Raw genomic sequence first — 27,557 nt, 5'->3', positions numbered from 1 at the left:
CATTCCATTATTTATTCACTACAGAAGTCAGACTTGATAGGATCAGTAGTTATTCATTTCCTATTCAATCCCTTCCTCTCCAATTTAATGGAATCACCCCAATACAGTGGACCCCCGCTTTACAATTGGTTCACTATAAGATCAAATCACTTTTTTTTTTTTTTTTCTTTTTTGTAAACCCCAAACACGAGGTATTAGAACCTCTAGTACTTAGTACCATGCTTGGGTTGGAGGTCGAGAAGACAAAAGAAGATATTTGTTGACATTGGACTTGAACTTCTGTAGACCGTAATTTTCAGGAAATACGTATGAAGGAAGGTTGTTCCAGAAAACAGCAGTTGAATGAATAAACGAGGAAGATGAAAAGTTGGTTCTGTGAGTTTGAAGTTGGACAGTAAATGGATGTTGACTGGTGGGAGCACGTGTTCGGACTGTTTTGAAAGAGAGAGCGGTAATTATAGAAGCCAATTCAGAAGAACAGTACCCATGGAAGTATCTGTAGAAGAGGCATGCAGCAGAAACAGTACGTCTATGAGACAGCGAGTGGAGAGATTCTGTTAGAGATGAATCATTAATTAACCTAACTACCCTCTTCTGAATGGAAACAAGAAGCCTGAGAGAGGTTTTGGGGGCACCACTCCATATGCGGGAACAATATTCCATGGCAGGGTGGATTTGCAATTTATACAGAGTGAGCAGCTATTTGGAAGAAAAGTAACGCCGTGAGCGAAAGAGAAAACCAAGTTTTTTAGATGCAGAGGAAGCAATATTTGTAATGTGCTTGTGCCAAGAGAGATTAGAAGTCAGGGTAATCCCCAAAAGAGATATCATTTTGCCTAGAAATCGGAGTGTCACTAAAGGTAAGCATAGGAGCAGAAGAATCCTTTACGCGAGATATAAGACAAGACTGAGTTTTAGAAGGGTTGAAATCAACTAAGTTGTCTTTGCCCCACTGGAGAATTACCTGAAGATCAGCATTTAAGGAATTGGTAGCAGATTTTCGAGAAGTTGAAGCTGATTGAACAGGGCAAGGTTTCTCAAAATGGAAAGTGGAATGCAATGTGCTATTCATCGCCAAAACTATGGATAGGATTTCCAGTCAATGGAAAAAGGTCATTAATATACAAGAGGAAAAGAGTGGGGGAAAGAACTGAACCTTGGGAGACACCGGCATTAGTGCAGATGTTAGAAGACAGAGAGCCATCTACCATCACCCTCAGTGAGCGATCAGAGAGAAAACTGGATAACCAATTACTAAAAACAGTTGGCAAACCATAAGACAGAAGCTTGTTTAGAAGACCTTTATGCCAAACACGATCGAAAGACTTTGAGATGTCAAGAGCAACTACTTGTGTTTCACCGAACCTTTCCATTGAATTAGTCCATAAATGGGTAACATAAGCCAAAACATCAGTGGATCGACGCTGACGGAATCCATACTGGCGATTGTTGATCAGACGAAAGATTTCTAGGGAGTTTAAGAGTTGGCAGTTAATTGATTTCTCCATTACTTTAGAAAGAGTAGAAGTAATTGCAATGGGACGATAACTGGATGGGAGGGATTTGTCACCCTTTTTTAGGAACTGGCTGGATATGAGCAAATTTCCAAGCAGAAGGAAAAACACCTTTGGAATAAGAAATTGATAAAACGCGGCAAAGAATAGGAGTAAGTACAGGAGCACAGGTTTTGAGAACAAGTGGAGAAATACCATCGGGACCTGGAGCTTTCTTAGCATCAAGATTTTCTTCAAAATCCTTCTGACATCCTTTTGACGGAAGACCACACGAGGCATTGAATGGAACGTGTTGGGAATGGTGGGAGGTGTTTTACCAAGATCATTAATACATGAGTTGCAAGAAAAATGGGATGCAAGCAGGTAGCTTTATCCTTGGCTGAAGTGAAAACAGAACCATCTGGTTTGGACAGAGGTGAGAGCAGAGATGGGCAAAGTTGACAGCCAATAGCTTTGGCAAGAGGCCAGAATGCTCGGCTACCATTAGGGCAAGAAGCAAGTTTTCTACTCTTAGCCTATTGAAACTCTAGTTTGGACTGATTAATAATTGCTTTACAATTGTTGCGAGCTTTGGTGTAGGCAGAAAATAAAACTGGAGAATTATAAACAAGCCAATTACGATATGCCACATTCTTCTCTTGAACAGCCTTAGCACATTTTTTGGAAAACCAAGATTTAATTAAAGGTCGAGATTTTAAATTGGAGTGTGGAATAAAGGATTCCATTCCTGCAAGAATAATTTCACTGACATGATCTGAGCAAACGTTGACATCAGAAGTTTTGAAACAGTAATCCGACCAAGGAAAAGAAATCTCGCAGGTCATTCCATTTTGCATTCTTGTAATGCCAAACAACACAAGGTTGGAAATAGCCATGAGATAAAGGCTCCATTGGAGAAGAGACAATCACCAAGTTGTGATCTGAAGTGCCTAAACGACCTCTCACATCGACCGTGTACTTAGAAGGGTTGTTTGTGAGAAAAAGATCAAGCGTGTTGGCTGAATGATTAGGATTGTCCGGTATTCTTGTAGGTAAATGAACAATCTGTGCAAGGTCATTAGTAATTGCAAAAGCCTCATCATCTCAACCAGCTGGGTCGGTGTGACTAGAAACAGAAGCTAGCTGGAGTTGTGAACATTAAAATCACCAAGGAAAATTACCTCACTGTTAGAAAAGTTGGACTGGAGAAAGTCAAGTTGCAAAGAGAGGAAGTCAAAAAGCTCCAAGTGATTAGTGGAGTTGGTTAGTTAGTTATTTAGTTTTTTTAGGAGCATTAGCAACTAAGGCCATATTGCTCCGGGATATGCGGTGGTCATTCCCTGACCTTTCCACATCCTCCATATTTGATGGTGACGGGCTCAAACACCGGTCTAATCAAGAAGCGTGTGCTACGCACTGCTGCTCTTTCCCACCTGGCTACGGAGGCGCCTAGTGGAGTTGGGAGAACAGTAGAGACAACAGATGAATTTTACACAATGAGGTAGAGAGATTTTAAGCCAGAGAAGATCAAAGAGAGTAGATTCCAAATTGCCAAGTCTCTGACAGGGAATATCAGAATGGACATATGCAAAAGTACCACCTTTGAGGCAAAAGGAATCATACAGCGAATAATTTGGGCATCTGAGATGAGCAGTAGTTGAATCAACCGATAACTGAGAGTCTGTCAGAAAAAGTACATGGAGCTTGGCAGACTGCAAGTGGAAATGGATATCGTTAAGATTAGAATTGAGACCATGTGTATTTGTGAAATGAATTGGGAAGTGCTTGGGAGGTTTAGATCTTTTCGCAGATAAGCTTGCTCTATTAGTTTGACAATTTGTGGTGTATTCAATAGTAAGAAAAAGTGGGTGGGACATGCTGTATGAAGTTATGAAATTTTTGGATATGGCGTACACATGGTAAGAATATACCCGGATCCTTGGCATAACGTGGCCTCGACAATGCTCCCTGCATACACACTACTCGGACTCCCTCCAGTCACTATATGGCAGAGTAGAGGTAGCAAGATTATACACTAGCTGATCCGGAAGCCTCCTAGAGAGTTACCAATAGGTTCGGTCCGGTGTACTAACTAGCAGCCGGCCTGCAAACAGCGTTTTAGAGCTGTACCCTCGAAATGTAAAGAATATTGGCCAGAACTTTACGATGGACTCTCCATAAATAATAAAATATTGTTCACTATACAATATGTGATAAGTGCTGGTCATTGTGATCACATTTGCAAATTGAATTTTAATTCTATTAAATGGCATTTCTAATAAGCGAAAATAGGAGGAATGTTATCCACAGGCTATAAAAGTAGGGATCACAAATTGATACTTTATTACATTACCAATCAACAAAATTAAATGATACGTGAAAATCGAAGAATATTTTCCAGAGGTTAGCAAAATAAAAATAAATTTACGTTTACATACATAGCTTAATCAATATGAACTGTAGTATGTACATACTAACTAGTTGATATTTCTGTTCACTGACATTTTTGGCGTGTGTGGGAGGGAATTGTGAAATTTAAAACAGTAAAAAAGATAAGCATCGATAACAAACACGGCAGGCACTTGTTACTCTGTATCTCACTTGCACGTATCATGTTAGTTGCAATTTGTGCCTGCCGTGTTTGTTATCGATGCTTATCTTTTTTACTGTTTTAAATAGTAGAATGAACAGAAGATTCTGAAAATTTATTTGTTTTTTATGTGATTGAAGATTTCACGGAAGTGGAAACACATTTCACCAAAATAACGTAAAAGCCTGCAGAATTCCAGCTATCAATATTATTGCAAATGCAATAAAATCGAGTTTACTACCCGATTGCAAAACAGAAAAGCCCAATAAACTGGAAACTGCAAATTGTTTTTATTGTTTTATGGTAGTGACCTCCAGAAATGTGCTTTAGAAAAGTATCACAAAGGCTTTCAAAATTGATTCTTATAACTGAACATATGATAACGATGAAAATGTAGTGCATTTTAATGATTTGATTTTTTTTTTTTTTTTTTGAAATTAAAGAAAGCGGCTGCTTCCACTTTCTGATCATGTTAACCAGCACCTACTTATTTTACTTTATGATGGGATTGGCTTAATATTGTCTTGACTGGATCATGCAGTACTTTCTCTCAGCCAATAGCAGCATTTGCAAATGTGCTGCCCACATGTTTTGTTTTTGCATAATTCAAATGTTTTTTTTTGTGTTGTGTTCAATATGTACAGTTTCCATTATAAAAATCACCTTTTAGAGAGATAAATAGCTTAGCTATATAGCAAAAATTTCAACTTCCAAGGTCTTGGAACGAATTACCAAAAACAATGTGTTATTGGGTTCACATTACAATAGTTTCAAGATATGATGATATGATAGTGTCTTTGGAATGGATTAATATCGTAAAATGAGGGTCCACTATATTCTAGTGATCATTTTAATAGTATCCCTGATCTGGAGATTATGTATAGTTGCCAGCTCTCTGGATTTAGAATGGAAAATCCATCTTTTGTTTTCTCAGTTTGATTCCATCTTTGTCATAACATAGTGAGTTACAGAGAGTCTTTTAGCAGAACTATCGTTTTTCTCCATCTTTTTCTTTTCGCAAAAAAAGTAATAATAATAAAAACTAAATTAAAATTGGAATTTTAAAAAAAAATGCTACAAATTTCTCCCTTTTTTTTTTTTTTTTTTTAACAAATTGGTCATATGGTGTGCTAACATTGCAACCATTCCAACATCCTTCATGTAGAGCAAAGCTAATTAACATACCTTACAGTAAGATGCCAAAGAAATATGACATAAAATTTCAGAATTTTCCATTTATTGTAAATTCTGACCAGGGTAATATGTATCCCATATGTGAAAAACTGCATAGATGTGGTTTTTCAATTTCAAGTGGTAGGAAACAATGTAATGAGAAAAACAAGTTTATTGGCAGCATGCAATGTACAGAAAGAAATGTGAAAATAGATATAGCATTTCACAGTGACAATGATGTCATACGTTCAGAATATTTAGAATCTTAGTATTAAACACATGGCTTAAGGAAGTCTTGGATTTTCACTGCACCTGCTAAAAAAAAAAAAAAAAAAAAAATCAATAACCCACCTATTTGACTCTTTCCTCATGTGGGTATCTTGTCCAGTGCTTTGAATTTCCAAAATTGCCAGCTAAACCATTCATGGAAGCCACTTATTCCAATAATTAACAACTTGAGATCCTTCAGACTGTCACATATATTTTCTCAGGTATAAAAAGCTGGGAGTCTAAATTGCTGATGGAACTGATATGCAGGTGACACTTGAGTCAAGTGGACAGAATTTTGGTGAAATCCGATCATTATGCATCAACAAAATCCTTGGGTTGCATATTCATGGTGGGACTATTAGTAACCCCGGGTATGACCCCCCCCCCCCCATGTGCAAGTTGTGAAATGCAGAAACTAGTATACAGGACGTTACCACCCAGATTTGAACTAGTGTAAGCAGGAGTCAAGGTGTGGCATCCACACCACACAGAGAAATGCCACCCCTGTGTGTTACCAAGCAGTACTAGGTGATAGATGACTCTCATCAAGCAGGTCATGGCAGCCATCAGAAAACATCTCAGTCTACTTCTCGATATTAGTATTAGTAGTGACAAATGATGCAAGAAAGAAAGCTTATAGAACATTGGCCAAAAAAAAAAAAATCTAATTCTTCCTTCAATTTATTCAAACTATAAATTTCCACAACAACAGATGGAAGCCTGTTCCAATAATCAACCACCCACCGACTGAAGGCAAACTTCCACACATATGCTGGACATTGAAAAATGACTGGTGGAGAGTGTTCCACAGAGACTACAGGCTCTCATAAAGTCTAATCGCTTTAGCACACTTTATTCATTTTCCTGTGAATAAAGGTTATTTGTAGATATGCAGGTTTCTAGATATTAATGGTAGTGCTGTGTGTTTTTCTGGATTGTAAGTTAGACTGCTAATGCTGAAAAATTGTTGAATGTAATGGAACCTGAGGTTTGGGGATCTTTGGAAGTCCAAAAAATCATCCCCATGTGCATCTCATGACATGTAAACTCCAATTGATTTTTATCTATTTTGGATTGTGCACACCATCTTCTGAGTAAGGAATTCACTTTCTCCTCTAAACCATTCAGTGAAGAAGGACACACTATTTTATATATATGTATTATCCCTAAGCTTAGCATTCCAATGCTTTTGTTTTGTATGCTGATCTATTCATAACCACACTGTAACATGCCAAGACAACTACAATATTTGAATCATTCCGAATTTCTTTTAACATTTTAATCTGTTGTTTAGATAAATTTTGTTTTTCTCTTTAGCATTAGTAGAGGAATATATGATGCAAGACAGCAAGCTTATATAGCATCAGCAAAAAAAAAAAAAAAAAAACCCTTTCCCATTTCATCCATCCATTTACTTCAAAAGCTCGTCTACTTCAGCCTTGAATTTATTTAAGCTGTCAACTTCCACAATGACAGCGGGTAGTTGTTCCAGCAATCAACTACCCGCTGGATAAAGGCAAATTTCCACACATATATTTTTGAATTTATGTCCCCTCAGGTGCTGAATCTGAGCAAGAGGAAGAATCCCATCAGCATTGAGCTTGCTCAAACCATTCAAGGCCTTAATCAGATCACCTTGCAGGTGGCTATTCTCCATATGCTGCAATTTGCAGAACTTACGCCTATCTTGGTAACAGCAACCCTTTGTTCGACTCACTAATCTTGTTGCCCCTCTCTGTACTCGTTCCAGCAGCCCAACATGAAGCCTCCAGACCTTTATTCAGCACTCAAGTTGTGGCCTGGCCATTACCTTATACAAGGAGATAAACACCTTATCCCTGTTAGCAAAATTCTTACCGTATTTCCCCATGTATAAGACGCACTCTTTTTCGAAAAATTTGTGGTCTAAAAACTGGGTGCGTCTTATACAGTGGTTGTAGATTTTTTTTACTTGCATTTCCCGCTTTTTTGCGCTTGTTGTCTTTGCGCTCATTGTTTTGCACTTGTTACCGGTATATTAGGTTACGTTTTGCCACATTCTGCCCAGAAATGGCTCAGAAAACATTTTCGTACAGTGCTGAATTCAAGTTAAAAGTGATGCAGTTTGCAAAAGTGAATGGAAATCGTGCTGCTGAACGTAAGTTTGGTCCTCCTCCAACTGAGAAAACAATCCAAGACTGGCTACGGAAAGAAGAAAAAACCCTACTGAAAACGCCACGGCAGAAGAAGGCCATGAGAGGCAAGTCAGCAAAATGGCCTGATTTAGAGAGGGAATTGAAGATATGGATTGAAGAGCAAAGGGCAATTGGAATTCCTGTGCCCACAAAGATGGTTCAGCATGAGGCAAGAATAATTGCTGATGAAAAAGAAGTTACTGATTTCAAAGGAGGACACAATTGGTGCTTCAGGTTCATGAAACGGAATGGACTAAGCATGCATACACACACCAGACTTGCCCAAAAGATGCCTGAAAGCTATGAGCAGAAGGTCCTTGAATTTCATTGTTTTGTCATTCAATGTAGGAAGACACATCAGTTTGAGTTGGGACAGATTGCAAATATGGACGAAGTCCCCCTTCAATTTGATGTCCCAAGTAACAGAACTGTTGATAAGAAGGGGATGAAAACTGTAACTGTGAAGACAAGTGGACGTGAAAAGAGCCATAATACAGTTGTTCTAGCTTGTTGTGCAGACGGAACCAAGCTGCCTCCTATGCTGATTTTCAAATGCAAAACAATGCCAAAAGAAGACATTCCTCGAGGAGTGATTGACAAGGGTTGGATGGATGAGGATGATCAGGTTTGAGAAAGTTTGGAGCAGGAGACCAGGTAGGTTCTTATGCAAATCTGTCCTATTGGTGCTTGATCAGTTCAGGGCACACATAACAAAAAACACAAAGATTGCTGCAGAGCAAAAAACAAAACTTGCCGTCATACCTGGAGGCTTGACATCCCAGCTCCAACCACTTGATATCAGCATTAACAAACCCTTCAAAGCTGCCATGAGAGACGAATGGAACCAATGGATGAAGTCTTCTGGGAACAATTTGACACCAGCAGGAAGAGTGAAGAAACCAACTATAGGAGAAGTTTGTACCTGGGTGAAAAGATCCTGGGATAATATCAAGATTGAGATCGTTGTCAAGTGTGCCATTTCAAATGCCATAGATGGAACTGAGGACGAAGCAATATATGAAGACAGTGATTCGTCATCAGACACAGATGAGGACAAGCTAATGGATGGGAGTTTTGACAGTGATGAGTTGTATGAATTTTATGATGAATAAAACTTGAGTTCACTAACTTTATGTAATACATTTTTTTTTTCAAATTTCGGACCCCAAAATTAAGGTGCATCTTATACATGGGAAAATACAGTATATATCATTGACAAGACTCCATGAGTTACTCTCGCAGCCTGTCTGCACTGTTCAAAAAACTTCATATCTAACCACACAACTACCTCCAAGTATTTTTCATTCTTCACTACCCTGAGTGTAGTACCACACAGTTGGCATGCTATTTGGAGGTTCTAACTGATCTGAGGAATTCAATAACTTTGAAGTAAGCCTTTGATGCTATTTCCTCCAGTAGATCTTTTACTCCAACTTTTATCTCTCCCCGAATAATCATTGTTGTCAATAGAACATGTGAGAGAGTAATGGCAAATTTTTTTGGTCTAAGTAAAACAACATTGGGAAATGGGTGTCACTTTATTTAATAGAACAACACTTACTATAATAGATATATCTGAAGTCCTATCATTATATTTAAATACAGTAGACTCTTGATTTTCTGGGATAGATGGTAAAAAACAAATCCCAGATAATCGATTTCCTGGTTAATCCAAAAATACAAAAGTCCCCGACATACGTAAGAGATACATTCCAGGACTTCTTACTTCGTCGAGTTTTACATAATTCAGGAATGACTAATAACATATTGCAACTATATTATTATTGACAAATCTGAATTCTGCGTGATACTTGTTAATGTTTGGCTATTTTCATACATCCTTATTAGTTTAATTTTCTGATCCAAATCGATGGCTTTCCTTTTGTTGGTAGATTTACTAGTAGCACTGTCACTTATTCTCTTAGTCAGCCCCATGATAATGGTCAAAATGAAGTTTTCTGACAAGAACTTCACAGGGTTAAGGGGGAAAACACAGTATTATCACCTCACGTGAACTCACATTTTACTAAAGCACATTTCTGGAGGTCACTGCATTTAAACAATTTGCACCTTCCGGGTTACTGGGCTTTTCTGTTCTTGCATCTTTTATAAACGGGTAGTAAACTCGATCTTATTGCATTTGCGATAATACTGATAACTGGAATTGTGTGGGTTTTTACGTTATTATGGTGAAATGTGTCCCCTTCACTGAAATCTTCAATCATATAAAAAAAAAAAAAAAAACCCATAAATAAATTGTAAGAACTTTCTCTTCTTTCCTATTTTTTTTTTTTGCTTGTTACTCCGTATCTCACTTGTGCAATTTCTGCATGCCGTGATTGTCGTTATTGATTGCTTATTTTATTTTTTTATTATTTTTGTTTTAAATTTTACAATCCTAAAAAAAAAAAAAAAAAAAACTGAGCGAAAAAAATTTACGTAAATCAATAGTTGAGTAAGTCAGGGACTTACTGTATCGAAGAATGTTCAGCAACCTTTGTAAAAAATATGGTGATAGATAAAAAAGAAAAAACTTACCACGTCCCTTTATTTTTTGCGATGTTAATTTTATATCTAATAGCTTCCTTTTATTTTTTACAATGTTGCATATGGTTCTTTAGAGATTTAACGGATGCACCGTTTTCAAACTTTTGAATAATTTCAAGTTTTTGTCTGAAAACGCAACTCTTTTACATTTAACCATCATTTTCGCGATTTCTAAACAAAAAAATAAAAATTTACTATGAATTCCCTTGGTATTCAGTTTAATAAATAAAATGTAATATATATATATATTTACATATTCACAAACTGTAAGTTATTTCAGTTGGGTATATTTAATAATACACTTATTATTTGTTTTTAATCCTTTCAATGTTCTTTTCTGAACATACATGAATTGCATGAAATTTAAAAGAAAATATGTAAAAAATTAACATATTTAAATATAAAAAACAAACAAATATACAATTATAACATTTTAATCAGTGAGACGATTGGGTTTTATGGAAGCACACAGTTTTTTAATACGAGGATTTATTGTGGATTGGTTACTCTCAGCTTTTCTACCGACTTTAGTCAGTCTCTCTCTCTATTTAATCTCGTTTATAGCAAAAATCCCTGTTTTGCAGTAGGAAGTGGAAAATGCAATAAAATTCTAATTGCCTTTTCTGAAATTCTAGCACAACTTTTCTAGATTTATTGGATGACTGTTTTCTACAAAAACATGTTAGAGCAACAAGACGAAGCAATAAACTTGATCTGATTATCATCAGGGATTCTTTGTGCATTAAGAATCTGCAGGTAAAAGACTCACTGAGTGGCAGTGATCAACAATGTACTGATTATGAGATTTACTTAACACAGATAGATATAACTAATGTCAAGGGTAAAGGGAACAGCTTTTGCTCTTGTAAGGGTGGTGACAGTGTTCTCACACAGTTTTTAAATTCTGTACGGAGGGACTGTCTAATGATGTGACCAACAGCAAATTCTACATGGGAAGCATTCTGGAGAGTGAGCATAGAAGTTACCAGGCTTTTCATACCAACTAAGAAATATTGTGCCAGGCTTAGACCTAAATGGAAGTCAGATGAACTAATGAGACTTGTGGCAGAGAAGAAATATGCATGAGATGCATATAAATTTTTAGGTGATACAGAAGCCTGTGATGGCTTTAAAGTAGTGTGTAATCAAGTCACAAAGAAGATTAGGCAGAAGGCAAGAAGAAGACTCTGGAAAAGAATGCCAAGAAAAGGAGCAAAGATTTCATTACTTATATTAACAGTAGAAGAAAGGGGCTGAATCACATTGGTCCGCTTGACGTCGAAGGGTTAACTAATGATGATCCTGCTCAGGTTGCTGATAAAATGAATAGGCATTTTACATCTACATCTACTCATATTCATGCGTAAGGAGTGCTTTGGGGAGGGGAATTACAGATCATAAAAACCTAACAAGGAGCCAAATGATTTTTTTTTTTAATAACTGAAAGGAAAGTGGAAGAGAAATTGTTGATGTGTAATGTAAAAAATGCACCTGGAGTGGATGAGATCTATCCAGTTATGTCATGAGAAGCAGCAAAGGTGCTAAGAAAACTCTTAGCCATAACTATGAGAGCATCTTTAGGTTCAGGAGAAGTCCCTGTGGACCGGAGATGTGCAATATCCCTATTTCACAAAGAGAAGATCAAAAGGTGACATAAGTAATTACAGAACTCTTAGCTTAACTTCTCTTCTAGGAAAAATAATGGAGTCTCTGGAGAAAGAAGTAATGTAGGACCATTCAGACAGGAATGCACTTATACTGCAGTCGCGGCATGGATTTTGATACTATGACACAAGAACAAAGGAACTGGTGCAAAAAATAATTTTGTTATCTTATACTCGGATTTCAGGAAACCTTTTGATAGTTTTTTTTTTTTTTTTTTTTTTTCTCTTTTTTGCCTACGTTTTGTAAGCTTGCTCTCTTGCCTCACATGCCATTACTAGTTCTACTACTCATAATAATAATAATACTTGTATATGCACATAAAAGATTGCTGTACAAATTGGAGCAAATTAAGGACAAGTTAATGCCCTGCATAAAGGGATAGTTCGCTGGGAGGAGACAACAGTGGTTATTAATGTTCATTACTCTTCGTGGACTAATGTTATTAGTGGAGAAAATGGATTATTTTCTATATTTATTAATGATATTGATGTCTAAATTTGCAGATGATATAAAAGTTGGCAAGATGATTAATGATAGTAATCAAGTGATGCTACTGCAACAAGATCTAGATAAATTAGGCAGATGGGCTGAGAAATGGCAGCTGAAGTTTAACATTGGCAAATGCAAGTTACTGTATGGGTAGCAGTAATGGCAGATTAACATACCTGTGTGGTACTTCAGTCATTGTAGAGAAAAATTAAAAAGGCCTGGGGGAGGGGCTAATTGTGCAATCAGATATGAAGCTCTCTGAGCAATGCAGTTAAGTTGGTGGGATAGCTCCTGGGATTTTGTCTATGATATGCGTAACTTTGCTAGCAGGACCAAGGAAGTAATTATCCTGTTGTATGAGGCAATTTATATAGTATGAACCAGAGCTGTAATGCTCTGGTTCATACAGACATTATATAAGTTTAGGCACTACCTTGAGTACTGCATACAGGTCTGGAAGCCTTTTTAAGATGTGCTAGAACAGGTACAGAGAAGTGCAATGAGATTGGTAAAGGAAATGAAAGGATGGTTTTACCAAGAAAGGCTTTATTTCTGCAAATTGGAGTGCCTGGAGACTAGGCTCCTTCAATGTGATCTTATTGAGGTTTTTAAGGCTATGAATGGACTGACCAGGCATAATGCTGGTGCCGTGCTTCCTTTTGTTCAGACTACACACAAGAGAGGGCATAAATTCAAACTGAAGGATTGTTGCAGAATAGATGTGCAGAAGTTTGCCTTCAGCCAGCAGTTGGTCAATTGTTTGAACAAACTTCCACCTGTTTTTGTGGAAGTGGGTAGATTTGAATAAATTTGTGGATGGGTGATATGGAAAGGATTTTTTTTTTTTTTTTTTTTGGCCAATGGTTTGTAAGCTTGCTCTCCTCCTCATAACAATAATAATTGTATATTTTTAATATTAAATAAATATGTTCTGAAATCTGGTAAGAGCAGACTAGAATTATTCATGTATCCAGTTCCCAACCTCCATAGGTTTTCAGTCAATATTAGTCATTATTAGCAACTAATATTGACTTGTGTTGGCAATAAAAGTTAAAACCATAGTCAATTAGCATAAAAAAAAAATCAGACCCTCTTCCAGCGGTAAAATTTATTTCATACATAGGAATAAATTTAAACATTTTAAGAAATATGAATACAGTTTGATCATTTATGTGAGTATCTCTTGGACTGTTGTCATAATTTGCTTGTTGTGAATCTCATTTCCTTTGGTGAGGGTCATTCTACTGCTTTCTGCAGTTTTTTTATTTTAGACAAAAAAAATTCCTCTGTTAGCAGATGACATTTAATTTGTTTCAGTTATTTATACTTTCACCACTTGTCACTAATGTGCAGAGAGAATTTCAGGCAGAGAGAGAGAAGCATTTTTCACCATGAGTTATTCTGGGATTTATAGCCCACACCACATGAAAATTAACCTGGGCAAATCCCATAATCTGAAAAACGCTGTCAAAAACTGATTAATAAAATTAATCAGTTTTTGAGAGAGTTTTTCATTTTACCATTAGTAAATGGTAAAGTCAGAAACTTCTCCTATACAATTACTTAATTTAAGATCGGGTCTCCCAAAATGAACCCTACACCCAGTACCCCTCATCGCCTTAGCATGAATTGTTACAGGATGTTAAAAGAAAACAATAAACATAAGAAAATTTCTTTCTAAGATAACTTCTGAATAACATCATTAGTAACAGACTGAAAGATAATGACATTACACACAAGGTACATAAAAATAAAATTTATTAGCACCACTTTCATTATTATGCTCTTTTCATGTAGAGCTATATTACATGAGCAAAAATTAATCCTTATGAGTATATGCACATGTAAAGAATAATTTTGAATACACAATGTTATTTAATGAGTTGTATATTTGACAATTAATTTTTCAGGAATTAAAGGAGAGCAAGGAAGAACTGGTCCTTCAGGCCTTCCAGGTCTCCCAGGACCTTCTGGAATTAAAGGTGATAGAGGACTGCCAGGATTTAGTGGCTCTCCAGGTATACCAGGGCCTCGAGGTCCTCCAGGACTTTCTGGGCCTCCTGGACTTCCAGGTGGAGACTATTTAATGGGAATACTGTTGGTGAGGCATAGTCAGTCTTCTACATTACCAGTGTGTCCACAAGGGATGGCCAGGTTATGGGAAGGATACAGCCTGTTGTATATTGAAGGAAATGAAAAATCACACAATCAAGACTTAGGTAAGTTTTACTGGGAATCATGATTCTAAAAAGATATGTGTTTTTTGTACATTCCCTGTGTACATCAACATCTGCAGAATCTGAGCAAAACATGTATAAAGAGTAAATAATTAGTTTTCTTATAATTACATTTTTATTATATGTACTATGCATATATCCCTAATAAATTTTAATTTTCTTAACATTTTGTTTTTTATTAGTTAAGGCATCCATAGCCAAGTGGTCAGTAGTAGGAGTGCAGCAGCACACACGCTTTTTGAGTAGACTGGAGCTCAAGCCTTTCACTGCTAAATACGGTCGATCTGCCAACCCGCACTTGACCAGCATGGTATAGCAACTAAGAAATACTGTTCAAGGTTTCGGCCTAAATAGATGTCAGATGACCTAATGAGACTTTTTTTTTTTTTTTTTAGGAGCATTAGCAACTAAGGCCATATTGCTCCGGGATATGTGGTGGTCATTCCCTTGACCTTTCCGCATCCTCCATATTTGGTGGTGACGGGCTCGAACCCCGGTCTAATCAAGAAGCGTATGCTACGCACTGCTGCTCCTTCCCACCTGGCTACGGAGGCGCCCAATGAGACTTGTGGCCGAGAATAAAAATTCATTAGATGCATATAAATTATCAGGAGACACAAATGCCTATGGTAGATATAAGATAGTCTGTAATCAAGTCACAAAGGACATTAGGCAAGCAAAGGCAGATTACGAGAAATCTTTGGCAAACAATGCAAAGAAAAACAGTAAATACTTCTTTACTTATGTAAACTCTAGAAGGAAAGGGATGAATCAGATTGGCCCACTTTACATTGACAGTTTGATTGTTGACGTACCTGCTGAGGTAGCTGATGAACTGAATGAGTATTTTGCATCTACATTTATACATGAGGATGTCTGTAGGGAAGTGTAGGCCAGAAACTTATCAAACTCTAGCAAGGAGCTAAATGACTTTGTAATAACTGATAGTAAAGTGGAGGTGAAATTGTTGAAATTGCACATAAGAAAGTCACCTGAGGTGGATGGGATCTATCCAGTTATATTAAAGGAAATAAGCAAACCATTAGACATAATTATGAAAGCTTCCCTGGACTCAGGGGAGGTGTGCATGGACCAAAGATGTGCAAATGTGTCCCCAATTCACAAAGCAGGATCCAAACGGCGACACGAGTAATTACAGACCTGTTAATCTAACTTCTGTTCCAGGGAAAATAATGGAGTCACTGGTTAAGGAAGTGATGCAGGATCATCTGGACAAGACGGCAGTTTAAGGGGAAGTCTTGTCTGACAATGATTGGATACTATGATGTCATTGCAAAGGAACTGGATGCAAAAAATAATTTTGATATCAGATACTTGGATTTTATGAAAGCTTTTGATACTGTGACACATGGAAGACTACTCTACAAATTGGAGCAGTATGGCATTAAGGGCAATTTGCTACAATGGTTGAGTGGGAGAAGACAGAGTGTGATTATCAATGGACACTGCTCTTCGTGGATTAATGTCCCCCCAGAGTTCGGTGTTGGGCCCATTTTTGTTTTCAGTATTTATCAGGTTAATGTCTAAATTTTCAGACGATATGAAGGTTGGCAGGGTTGTTAATGACAATAATGATAGTACGCTACTGCAACAGGATCTGGAAAAGTTGAGCAGATGTGCTGAGAGGTGGCAACTGAAGTCATTGACAAATGTAAAGTAATGTATGTGGGTAGCAGTAACCCCAGAATAACATATTAACTGGGTGGTACTACACTCAGGGTAGTGGAGAATGAAAAGGACCTGGGAGTAATTGTGCTGTCAGGTACGAAGTTTTCTGAGCAGTATAGGGAGACTGCAAGAGTAGCTCATGGTGTCTTGTCAATGATATACAGGAATTTTGCTAGCAAGCATAAGGGGGTGATTGTCCCTTTGTATAAGGCAATGGTAAGGCCACACCTTGAGTACTGCATACAGGTCTGGAGGCCTAATTTTAGGAAAAAATGTAGAGTTGCTGGAAGGAGTACAGAGAAGGGCAATTAGATTGGCGAGTGGCAGAAAGGGGTGGCAATACCAAGAAAGGCTTAACTTCTACAAATTGCGGCTTCTGGAGACTAGGCACCAGCGAGGTGATCTAATTCAGGTGTATAAGGCTGTGAATAGTTTGAGCAAGCTCAATGCTAATGAGATTCTTCCTCTTGCTCAGATTACTCACCAGAGTAAACAAATTCAAATTGAGGAAAGCCAATTGTAGAATAGATGTGCAGAAATTCACCTTTAGCCAGCGGGTGGTTGATTGATGGAACAGACTTCCATCTATTGGTGTTGACGCTGATAGCTAAAAATAATTTAAGGCTGAACTAGAAAAACTTTTGGAGTGAGTGGATTTAAATTCTAAATTCTATACAGTGGGACCAACTGATGATGTTACCAACAGCAAATCCAAAATGGGAAGCATTCAAAGAACTTATCTTGGAAGCTACTAGGCTTTACATACCAACTAAGAAATATTGTTCAAGGTTTAGGCCAAAATGGATGTCAGATGAACTAATGAGACATGGCAGAGAAGAAAAATGCATGGGATACATATAAATTAACTCGTGATACAGAAGCCTATGATAGATATAAGCTGGTCTGTAACCAAGTCACAAAGGAGGTTAGGCAGGCAAAAGCAGATTATGAGAAATATTTGCAAAGGATGCAAAGAAAAACAGCAAAGAGTTCTTTACTTATGTAAACTCTAGAAGGAAGGGGATGAATCAGATTGGTCCACTTGATATCGATGGTTCAATTGTTGATGATCCTGCTCAGGTACCTAAAAAACTAAATGAATATTTTGCATCGACATTCACACATGAGGAGTTATTCAGCGAGGGGAATGCCAGAGGTGTATTCAACTCTGGCAGTAAGCTAGATAATCTTGTAATAACTGAGAGTAAAGTGGAGGAGAAATTGTTGAAGATAAACACAAGAAAGGCAACTGGGGTGGATGGGATTTATCCAGTTATATTAAAGGAAGCAAACATTTAGCCATTATTATGAGAGCTTCCTTGGACTCAGGGGAGGTACCCATAGACTGGAGATGTGCAAATGTGATCCCAATTCACAAAGGAGGATCAAAAGCTGACACATGTAATTACAGACCTGTTAGTTTAACTTCTGTTCCAGGGAAATTAATGGAGGCACTGGTTAAAGAAGCACTGCAGGATCATCTAGACAAGACTTCAGTTATAGCTCGGACATAGAATGGTTTTGTTAATGGAAAGTCTTGCCTGACCAATTTGATTGGATGCAGAGAATAACTTTGATATTATATATTTGGATCTTAGAAAGGCTTTTGATACTGTTGCACATGGAAAACTGCTGCACAAATTGGAGCAGTGTGGCATTGGAGGCAAATTGCTGCTATGGATAAAGGGGTGGTTAAGTGGGAGAAGACAGAGAGTGGTAATAAATGGACACTGCTCTTTGTGGACTAATGTTATTAGTGGAGTCCCTTAGGGTTCAGTGTTGGGTGCATTGTTGTTTTCTGTGTTCATTAATGATATTGATGATGGTATATCAGGCTTAATGTGCAAGTTTGCAGACGATACGAAGGTTGGCAGGGTTGTTAATGACACTAATGACAGTACGCTGCTGCAACAGGATCTAGAAAATTTGAGCAGTTGGGCTGAGAGGTGGCAAATGAAGTTTAACATTGACAAATGTAAAGTACTACATATGGGAAGCAGTAATCCCAGAGTAACGTATCAACTCTGTGGTACCACACTGACAGTAGTGGAGAATGAAAAGAACCTGGGGGTAATTGTGAAAGCAGATATGAAGTTTTCTGTTTGTTTGTTTGTTATTTGGTTTTTAGGAGCATTAGCAACTAAGGCCATATTGCTCCGGGATATGCGGTGGTCATTTCCTGACCTTTCCGCATCCTCCGTATTTGGTGGTGACAGGCTCGAACCCCGGTCTAATCAAGAAGCGTGTGCTATGCACTGCTGCTCCTTCCCACCTGGCTACGGAGGCGCCCCTTTGAAGTTTTCTGAGCGGTGCAGACCGTCTTCAAGAGTAGCTCATGGTGTCTTGTCAATGATATACAGAAATTTTTCTAGCAAGGATAAGGAGGTGAGTATCCCCTTGTATAAGGCAATGGTCTGACCACACCTTGGGTCCTGTATACAGGTCTGCAGCCTTCATTTTAAGAAGGATGTAGAGCTGTTGGAACGAGTACAGAGAAGGGCACCAATATTATGAATAGAAAAAAGGGTTGCTCTTACGAGGAAAGGCTTAAGTTTTGCAAATTACAGTGTCTGGAGACTAGGCACCTGCGAGGTGATCTGATTGAAGTGTATAAAGCCTTGATGAGATTGATGGTGTATAAAGCCTGATGGGATTCTTCCTCTTGCTCAGAATAATCGCCTGAGAGAGCATAAATTCAAATTGAGGAAAGACGGTTGTAGGATAGACATGCAGAAGTTTGCATTTAGTCAGCAGGAGGTTGATTGCTGGAACAAACTTCCACGTGTCGTAGAAGTTGATAGCTTAAATAGATTCAAGGCAGAACTTGACAAACATTTGGAGCGAGCGGATGGGTGAAATAAGGGTTTTTTTTGGCTGATGCTATATAAGCTTGCTTTTTTGCATCATATGCCTTTGCTAATGCTAAACTAACAGGCCTGTAATTACTCATGTCACCCTTTGTGAATTGGAGATACATTTGCACATCTCCAATCCATGGGGACCTCCCCTGAGTCCAAGGATGCTCTTGGACTCAAATACAGAAAATGTATTAGTTAAGTGGATAAATACAGAAAACAATAGTGGGCCCAAATCCAAACCCTGTGGAACTCCACTAATAACATTAGTCCACGAAGAGCAGTGTCTATTGATTACCACTCTCTGTCTTCTCCCACTCAACCATCCCTTTATCCATAGCAGTAATTTCCCTTAATGCCATACTGCTCCAATTTGTACAGTAGTCTTCCATGTGCAACAGTATCAAAGGCTTTCCTAAAATCCAAGTATATATCAAAATTATTTTTTGCATCCAGTTCCTTTGTGATCATATAATATCCAATTAAATTGGTCAGACAAGACTTCCCCTTAACAAACCCATGCTGTCTGAATTATAACTGCAGTCTTGTCTACATGATCCTGGAATGCTGCTTCTTTAACCAGTGACTCCATTATTTTCTCCAGAACAGAAGTTAAACTAACGGGTCTGTAATTACTTGTCACTCTTTGATCTCCCCTTTGTGAATTGGGGATACATTTTCACATCTCCAGTCTGTAGGGCCCCTCCCCTGAGTCCAAGGATACTCTCATAATTATAGCTAAGGATTTGCTTACTTCCTTTGCTGCCTCCTTTAATATAACTGGATAAATCCCATCCACATGCCTTTCTTATGTTTAACTTCAACAATTTCTACTCAAATTTGCTCTCAGTTATTACAAAATGATTTAGTTCCTTCTTAAAGTCTGATAAACTTCTGGCCTCTACTTCCCTACAGAATTCCTCATATGCTTGGCATTTTAACAATTCCTCATAGCAGGGTTGATGTGAAAGGATATTCAGATTCACTCTTTCTGATGAAACTTTGGAATTGCTTTTAATCGGTTCAATCAAGATATCAGGGTGAAAAAGTTTGCAGCTGTGCAAATGGATGTAAGATGAATTGATAAAACCAGTGGCAAAGATGGAAAATGCATGGAACAATCATAAATTATTAGGGAACAAAAACATACAATCAATATAAACTGGTGTCTTCAGTAAATTCGCTAAGAAAGTTAGGTAAGCTGAGGCAGATTATGAGAAATTGTTGGCTAATTCTTTAAATTCTTTTCATATGTTAACACTAGAAGGAAAGGGATGAACCACTTTGGTTATGTCATTTGGTTATATTTCATCTCTAAAAATTTCTTCACACTAAAGAAATTTTCAGAAATAAATTAAGCAGAAGTCTAATTCTGATTTGGAGTTAAATCATTTAAAATAGCAAAAAGTAAGGTAGAATGGAAAGAGCTGCAGCTAAAAGTAAATCAGAGCACCTGAGAATGATAGAATATATCTAATTGTCAGATAAAAAAAACAAACTTTTGTCCGTAATAATGAGCATTCTAAAATTCAACAGAAGTTCCTACAAATTGGAGATGCATAAGTGTATCTTCTATTCACAAGGGTGGTTCAAAGTTTGAGATGGTTAATTACAGACCTATAGGACTTACATTTTGTGCCAGAGAAAATAATGAAGTCAACAGTTAAAGAAGTAATAGTAGGAGTGGATCTGCAAGGAAGCCACAGCATGGATTTGTTAAAGGTAAATCATGACTGACTAATCTGATTAGCTACTGTGAGGTCATTACAAAGGAGCTGAATGAAAAGAATAATTTTGGCATAGTATACAGCAGGCCCCTGTTATAATGCGGTTCGTTTTACGCTGATTCGCTATAACGCTGTTCTTATATTATAAACCTGTATCTGACTATAACGCTGTTACAGATCACTATAACGCTCTTTTACAGATTGCATTTTTGGCATATTTAACGAAATCATTTCATTTGATGGAGTCGATAGCTTGAAAATGAATAGCAAAACAGAATAAAACGTTTCCCACGCCGACTTGAGAAATTTTCCCACACTCTGAAATTTTCTTGCAGTACAGTGACTTGTTACGTAGTTACGAGATCAACATTTTAAAAAATTATCAAGTATATTGCTTGTAATATTTGCTTTATATGTATTTATCCAAAGTGTAGTTATCACTCAGTACAGTATTAGACATCGTGCGTAACGGACAGTTTACTTGAACATTGTATCATAATTAATGCAGCCAACACAGTTACTTTTTGAAGAGTTAATAATGGCCGATAAGAATGAAAAAGGCAACAATGTCTGAGCACAGTATGAAGACTATAAATGTAAGAAAAAGACTGAATTTGAAAATTAAATTAGATGTTTTGAAGCAAATCGATTCCGGTCAAAGGACAAGCGGATGTGTGCCATAATTTAGGACTTGCAACTTTAACTGTAAGAACAATTATAAAAAAAAAAATAAAGAATTAATTTTAGCAGCAGAAAAGATAGCTGTTCCACTGCAAGCAACTAGATGCATGGAAAGACTTTAACTAATTTTATTGATAATAATATATCCTTGCAGAATTCAGTTAAGTTAAATATTATTAAAAAAAAGAGAGAGAGAGAGAGATTAGTCTATATGATGATCTGAAGAAAACTCGCCTAAAAAAAAAAAAAAAAATGTGGAACCATTTAAAACTAGTAAGGGCTAGTTGAATAGATTTAAAATCCAGGGAGAAGCCACAAGTGCAGATTAAGGAGCCAAAACTTTCAAAAAAGAACATGTTAAAATTATTGAAGAGGGGTAATATGTGTTATACTTCTCAACACGTTTTTAACATAGATGAAGCAGGACTTTTGTGGAAACGAATGCCTAAAAGAAGTTTCATATTGAAAGAAGAAAAAACATGTCAGGTTTCAAAGCGGCGAAGGATCAGTTGACTTTATTGTTGGGTGGTAATGCTGTGGGGGATTTAAAATTAATATCCCTTTTAGTTTATTTGGAAGAGGGCCAAAGTTTAACACAAAATCCACACATCTTTCATGATTAAATTCATCAGTTAAATTAAATCAATTTAAATCAATTAAATTCATGATTTTAATTGGAATTTTGATACGTAAGTAGTTACCACATAATTATATACGTATGTAATGCAGAATATTTTATATGTACAAATATTTGAATATTAAACATTTTGGCAGTCATTTGTGCATCTTTTCACCACCGTTTATTATTGATTAGGAAATATCCTATGGCACCGACAACAACTCACAAATATATACGTTACCTTATGGGAATGCGGCGCTCGCTTAGCATGGATTCACTTAGCACTCTGTTTTTACGGAACGAATTATCAGCGTTAAGCGGGGGTCACCTGTACTTAGATTTCAATAATGCTTTTGATGCTGTTCCAATGAGTAAACAAAATAGTAAATTAATATATTAACAAGTGATGGAGTTTGATGTCTAAGTTTGCTGATAATATAAAGGTTGGCAGGATGGTTAACCTCTTACTGGTCAGACCCCTGTTTGTAAAAAACACTTATATAGCATTTTGCACTTGCCCAGTTTTGTTTTATATTTCTATAAAGAGTAGTTTTATTTTATTTATTTATTTTATTTATTTATTTTTTTTTTTGAATTCTGCATGAAGTGCATCACTTGTTGATCTTTAGTTAATGGATTGCTGTATTAAATGTGATATGCTTTTTGAATGAAAATTTAAAAATTTAGTTTTTTACATGTTATTTTCAATAAAGAAAAACTTATTAGTTCTGCTGAAAAATATAAAATGCAAAAAGTCATAAACACAAAACCTTAAGTGCACAAAAATTCAAACGTGACTGTGACAAATTTATTTTGTCAAATATATAAAGCAGTAATAAGTGGTTCATTACAAGATTAATTTTGTTATGAACTACTCTGGAACAAAACTAGCAATATTTAAGTGGAAAGTGAAAAGAGTAAATAGTCTTTAGCATTAGAAGAGGCATTTGATACAAGAAAGCAAGCATCAGCCAAAAAAAAAAAAAAAAAAAACCTCCCATTTCACCCCCCCCCCCCCCCGTTCTTTCGAAATACCTGTCCAGCTGAGCCTTAAATTTATTCAGGCTATCAACTTCCACAACAACGGATGGAAGTCTGTTCCACCAACCAACTACCCGCTGGCTAAAGGAAAATTTCCACACATCTATCTCCTCAATTTGAATTTATGCCCTCTCAAGTGATTATTCTGAGCAAGAGGAAGAATCCCATCGGCATTGAGCATACTCAAACCATTCAAGGCTTTATACACCTCTATCAGATCACCTCGCCGGTGCCTAGACTCCAGACACTGTAATTTGCAAAACTTAAGCCTTTCTTCGTAAGAGCAATCCTTTGTTCCATTCACTAATCTTGTTGTCCTTCTCTGTACTCATTCCAGCAGCTGTATATCCTTCTTGAAATGAGGCCTCCAGACCTCTATACAGTACTCAGGGTGTGGCCTGACCATTGCCTTATACAAGGGAATAATCATCTCTTTATCCTTGCTAGAAAAATTCCTGTATATCATTGACAAGACACCATGAGCTACTCTTGCAGCCTATCTGCACTGCTCAGAAAACTTCATATCTACCTGCACAATTACCTCCAGGTCCTTTTCATTCTCTACCACTGTGAGTATAGTACCACAGAATTTATACATTGCTCTGGGGTTACTGTTTCCCATATGCAGCACTTTACATTTGTCAATGTTAAACTTCATTTTCCACCTCTCTGCTCAACCTTTCCAGATCCTGTTGTAGCAGCATAGCGTCAGTAGTGTCCTTAACAACCCTGCCAACCTTTGTATTGTCTGCAAACTTGGACATTAAGCTTGATATACCATCATCAATATCATTTATAAATACAGAAAACAACAATGGACCGAACACTGAGAGACTCCACTAATAACATTAGTTCATGATGAGCAGTGTCCATTGATTACCACTCTCTGTCTTCTCCCCCCCCAACCATCCCTTTATCCATAGCAGTAATTTGCCTCCAATGCCACACTGGTCCAATTTGTGCAATAGTCTTCCATGTGCAACAGTATCAAAAGCCTTTCTAAAATCCAAATATATAATATCAAAGTTATTCCCTGCATCCAGTTCTTTTGTGACTGCATCTCTTGCAGGACTTGACATGTGTAATTCAAGTAAACAGTAACTGTTCACACCCAAAACTGCTCAATTAAAAGTTTTACTATATTTAGCATCCTAAATATTGAACCAACATTTAATGTGCAACAACTATTTTTAGATGTCTCTCTCGAACAGTTCAACATTAGTGATAGTACTCAGTGTGCTATTTCAACAACACCTCTATAAATTAGGAAGAAATGGAAGAAAGGTATTGCATTTGAGTAGCAGTAAACCCCAAATCCCATACCAACTGGACACCACACACAGTTTAGCAGAGAATGAAAAGAGCCTGCCTTTTGTACAGTTTAGCATGGTTCTCTGAACGGTACTGGCAGGCTGCTAGGGAAAACCCTTGAGATACTATCAAAAATATATTGGTATGCCCTGAAATTATTTGGGGGAGGGATCAGCTTTAAATGCATATGTCACTGCATTGTTGTAAAGCATAACATCTCTCTCTGCATTATATAGCTATCATGAAACAACAATGAGCATGCAACTATATGCAATGAAATTAATGACAGTAAAGTGTGTGACACTTGCAGTGTAATAGAAGGTTGCAGAAGTTAAATGTAAAAAAAAAAATTAGAAAAGGATATATTATAGAATAGGAATTTTTTTTTTTTTTTGTATTGGGCTAATTTATCATAAGTTAAATTAGCATAGGATATGCATATTTATCATAATATGCATATCCTATGCATACCTATCAAGAGGTAAATTGATTCCTATGCATTAATCATAAAAAGGCAAACCCATATTATAAATTAAATTGGTTGTTATTGGAGGTTTTATGGTGCAACAGAAACTAAAGGCCATTATGTGCCAAAAATTAAGTTGGGAGAATACTATAATTAGCACTGTTGGAAGCCTACAAAAAGAAAACAATTATGTTATTGTAAAACAGATTACAGAATAACTTGTATGTCAGTAAAAGTTAAGTCATATGTTATGTAAGGATAATATTTGTTCTCCTACACTCTTAGGAATTAAAAGGTATTTTTCAGAATTGCAAGGTTATTTATATAATGTAACTTCTTGTGACTATTAATGATCATTAAAGTTAATGACAGAGAGAGAGAAATAAAAAATTACCTTTATTAGTGGTGCCTCCGTAGCCAGGTGGGAAGGAGCAGCAGTGCGTAGCACACGCTTCTTGATTAGACCGGGGTTCGAGCCCGTCACCACCAAATACGGAGGATGCGGAAAGGTCAGGGAATGACCACCGCATATCCCGAAGCAATATGGCCTTAGTTGCTAATGCTCCTAAAAAAAAAAAACCAAAGATAACAAATAACCTTTATTAGTTTGAACTATATACATATATCGATATATTTGTTCAACCAGAAAATATGTCAGTTCTTATTTTGTCTTTGTCATTTGGGTAGAAACCACAACCTTATATTTTGATAATCACAACATTCCCACACTATTATTGTTATTTAGAAATCTAGTATAAAAAAGAAATATTTTTTAATAAAAATATATTGTTTTTCAGGGTTTGCTGGATCATGCCTGAGACGCTTTAGTACAATGCCATTCTTATTTTGTGATTTCAATAGTGTGTGTAATTATGCTAGCCGAAATGATAAATCTTACTGGTTGTCCACAAATGCCCCTATTCCCATGATGGCTGTTGGTGAAGAAGCTATTAGACAGTATATAAGTCGCTGTGTTGTTTGTGAGGCTCCTGCTAATGCTATTGCCATTCACAGTCAATCTTTGGGCATTCCAGATTGTCCACGAGGATGGAGTGTTTTATGGATAGGTTATAGTTTTGCTATGGTAAGTATGGGAACATAAGAATATACTCTTCATGGACTATTTTAAACTAATTACACTTGACTTGCTTATCATTTTTCATTAAAGTTATGCCTATGCTGTGCTTAATTAGAAACCCTATTGAATTAATTTTTCTCTCACAATGTGTACAAAAGAGGAATATAAATCTAGTTTTTCATCCTTTATACTATTTGAGTTTTCAGTATCCAAATTATTTTAAATTGAATGTTGAGATAAGATAATTTGGTAGGCCCCAAAGGATCAAAATTAGTTTTCATATGCTTTTTATTTGTAACCTTGGTAACTCTAATGTTCATATCCCTCCCACACACAACTAGCTTCCACTTTCCAATTGTAATGAATCAAAAGTTAGTGATGCTGAGTTTTTCTGTTACCAGTTAATTTACACAAACTGTTTGTTTACCTGCTGTAATACCAAACATTCCTAACCAGTCACCTGGTACTTTGATCTTTTCCATACTTCTACTTCCTCGAACTACACCGTTATTATCAAGTGTCCTCTAGGACACTTGAAAACACTGTGTAGTTAAGAGCTGGGAGTTACTTTTTTAGTGTATTACACCAGCACCAAATGAAATTATCTGTTTGATTTATATTGTTTTTTCTTGTTTAAAACAGTTCAACACTTCTGATTAAATTGCTGAAATCAGTCTTTTAAGGATTAACTCCATTATTCCTCATGCTCTATCTGAAACTTGGTTTTCCAACTGATGTGCCAAGACTGTATAAGACAAAAAAAGCTTATTGCAGTTTTTTCAATCCTCTAACTTCATTTTCTTACTAAAGCACACAGTACTTGCAAACCATTTCTCAACAAGACCAGATTTGATTTCAGAAAGTCCAAGAATAAGAAATGCCTCATGCAAATTGGTAATCAAACTTTGTGATTACTCTAGAAAGAGATATTTTACATCATGATGGTTCTGTTGCATCTCTGTTTAACCAGGCAGAAGTGGCAGGTAACCTGATAGGTGACCCTTGAAAATACATGCTTGCATTAACTAATCAATCACTGATTAAAAACCTGAAAATTTTCTACTTTCCTAAATGCAGACATACTTTTACTACAGTATTCCGAAGCTTTGCAACTATATGGCTTTCTGCTTGAGGAGTAGCATGATACTAGATAAGAACCGATGCTGTGTTTGTTTAAACTTTTGGGTTACTTGTTTTTCTTCTCCCACTAGTTCAATAAATGTCTATATTCTTATCCTAGTTGTTTTTTAAAGATTTATTGTTTTTAGAGTAAAGATGATTATACAAAATCTGTTACTTTCTTCTGATGGCTGCTACACTGTGGAAAGCAAGTTACATAGTTACAAATTTTTCACACATTAAAATGCCATAAATTTTAGATAAATGTGAAAACAGAAGTAATTAATAGTATCAAATATATATATGCTTTTGTAATAATATTTACTGGAAAAT

The 27,557-nt window shown here is 36.6% G+C and overlaps 1 protein-coding gene across 2 annotated transcripts in view; it reads left to right on the top strand.

Annotated features, from left to right (window-relative positions):
* Col4a1 (Collagen type IV alpha 1) overlaps window positions 1-27,557 on the top strand; it is a 1,206,096-nt gene that overhangs the window by 1,144,350 nt on the left and 34,189 nt on the right. For both annotated transcript variants that reach the window (XM_090374514.1, XM_090374509.1), the window contains exons 37-38: window positions 14,312-14,620; window positions 25,825-26,111. In XM_090374514.1, the coding sequence (XP_090230640.1) occupies window positions 14,312-14,620; window positions 25,825-26,111 (596 nt within the window). The remainder of the gene's footprint in view (window positions 1-14,311; window positions 14,621-25,824; window positions 26,112-27,557) is intronic.

The sequence above is a fragment of the Mastigoproctus giganteus genome, chromosome 1 (genome assembly GCF_048544385.1).
Source record: "Mastigoproctus giganteus isolate SK-2022 chromosome 1, ASM4854438v1, whole genome shotgun sequence".
In the NCBI taxonomy this organism is placed as follows: Eukaryota; Metazoa; Arthropoda; class Arachnida; order Uropygi; family Thelyphonidae; genus Mastigoproctus; species Mastigoproctus giganteus.
Note: the sequence above shows the minus strand (reverse complement) of the source record. Positions and strands in the feature narration are given on the sequence as shown.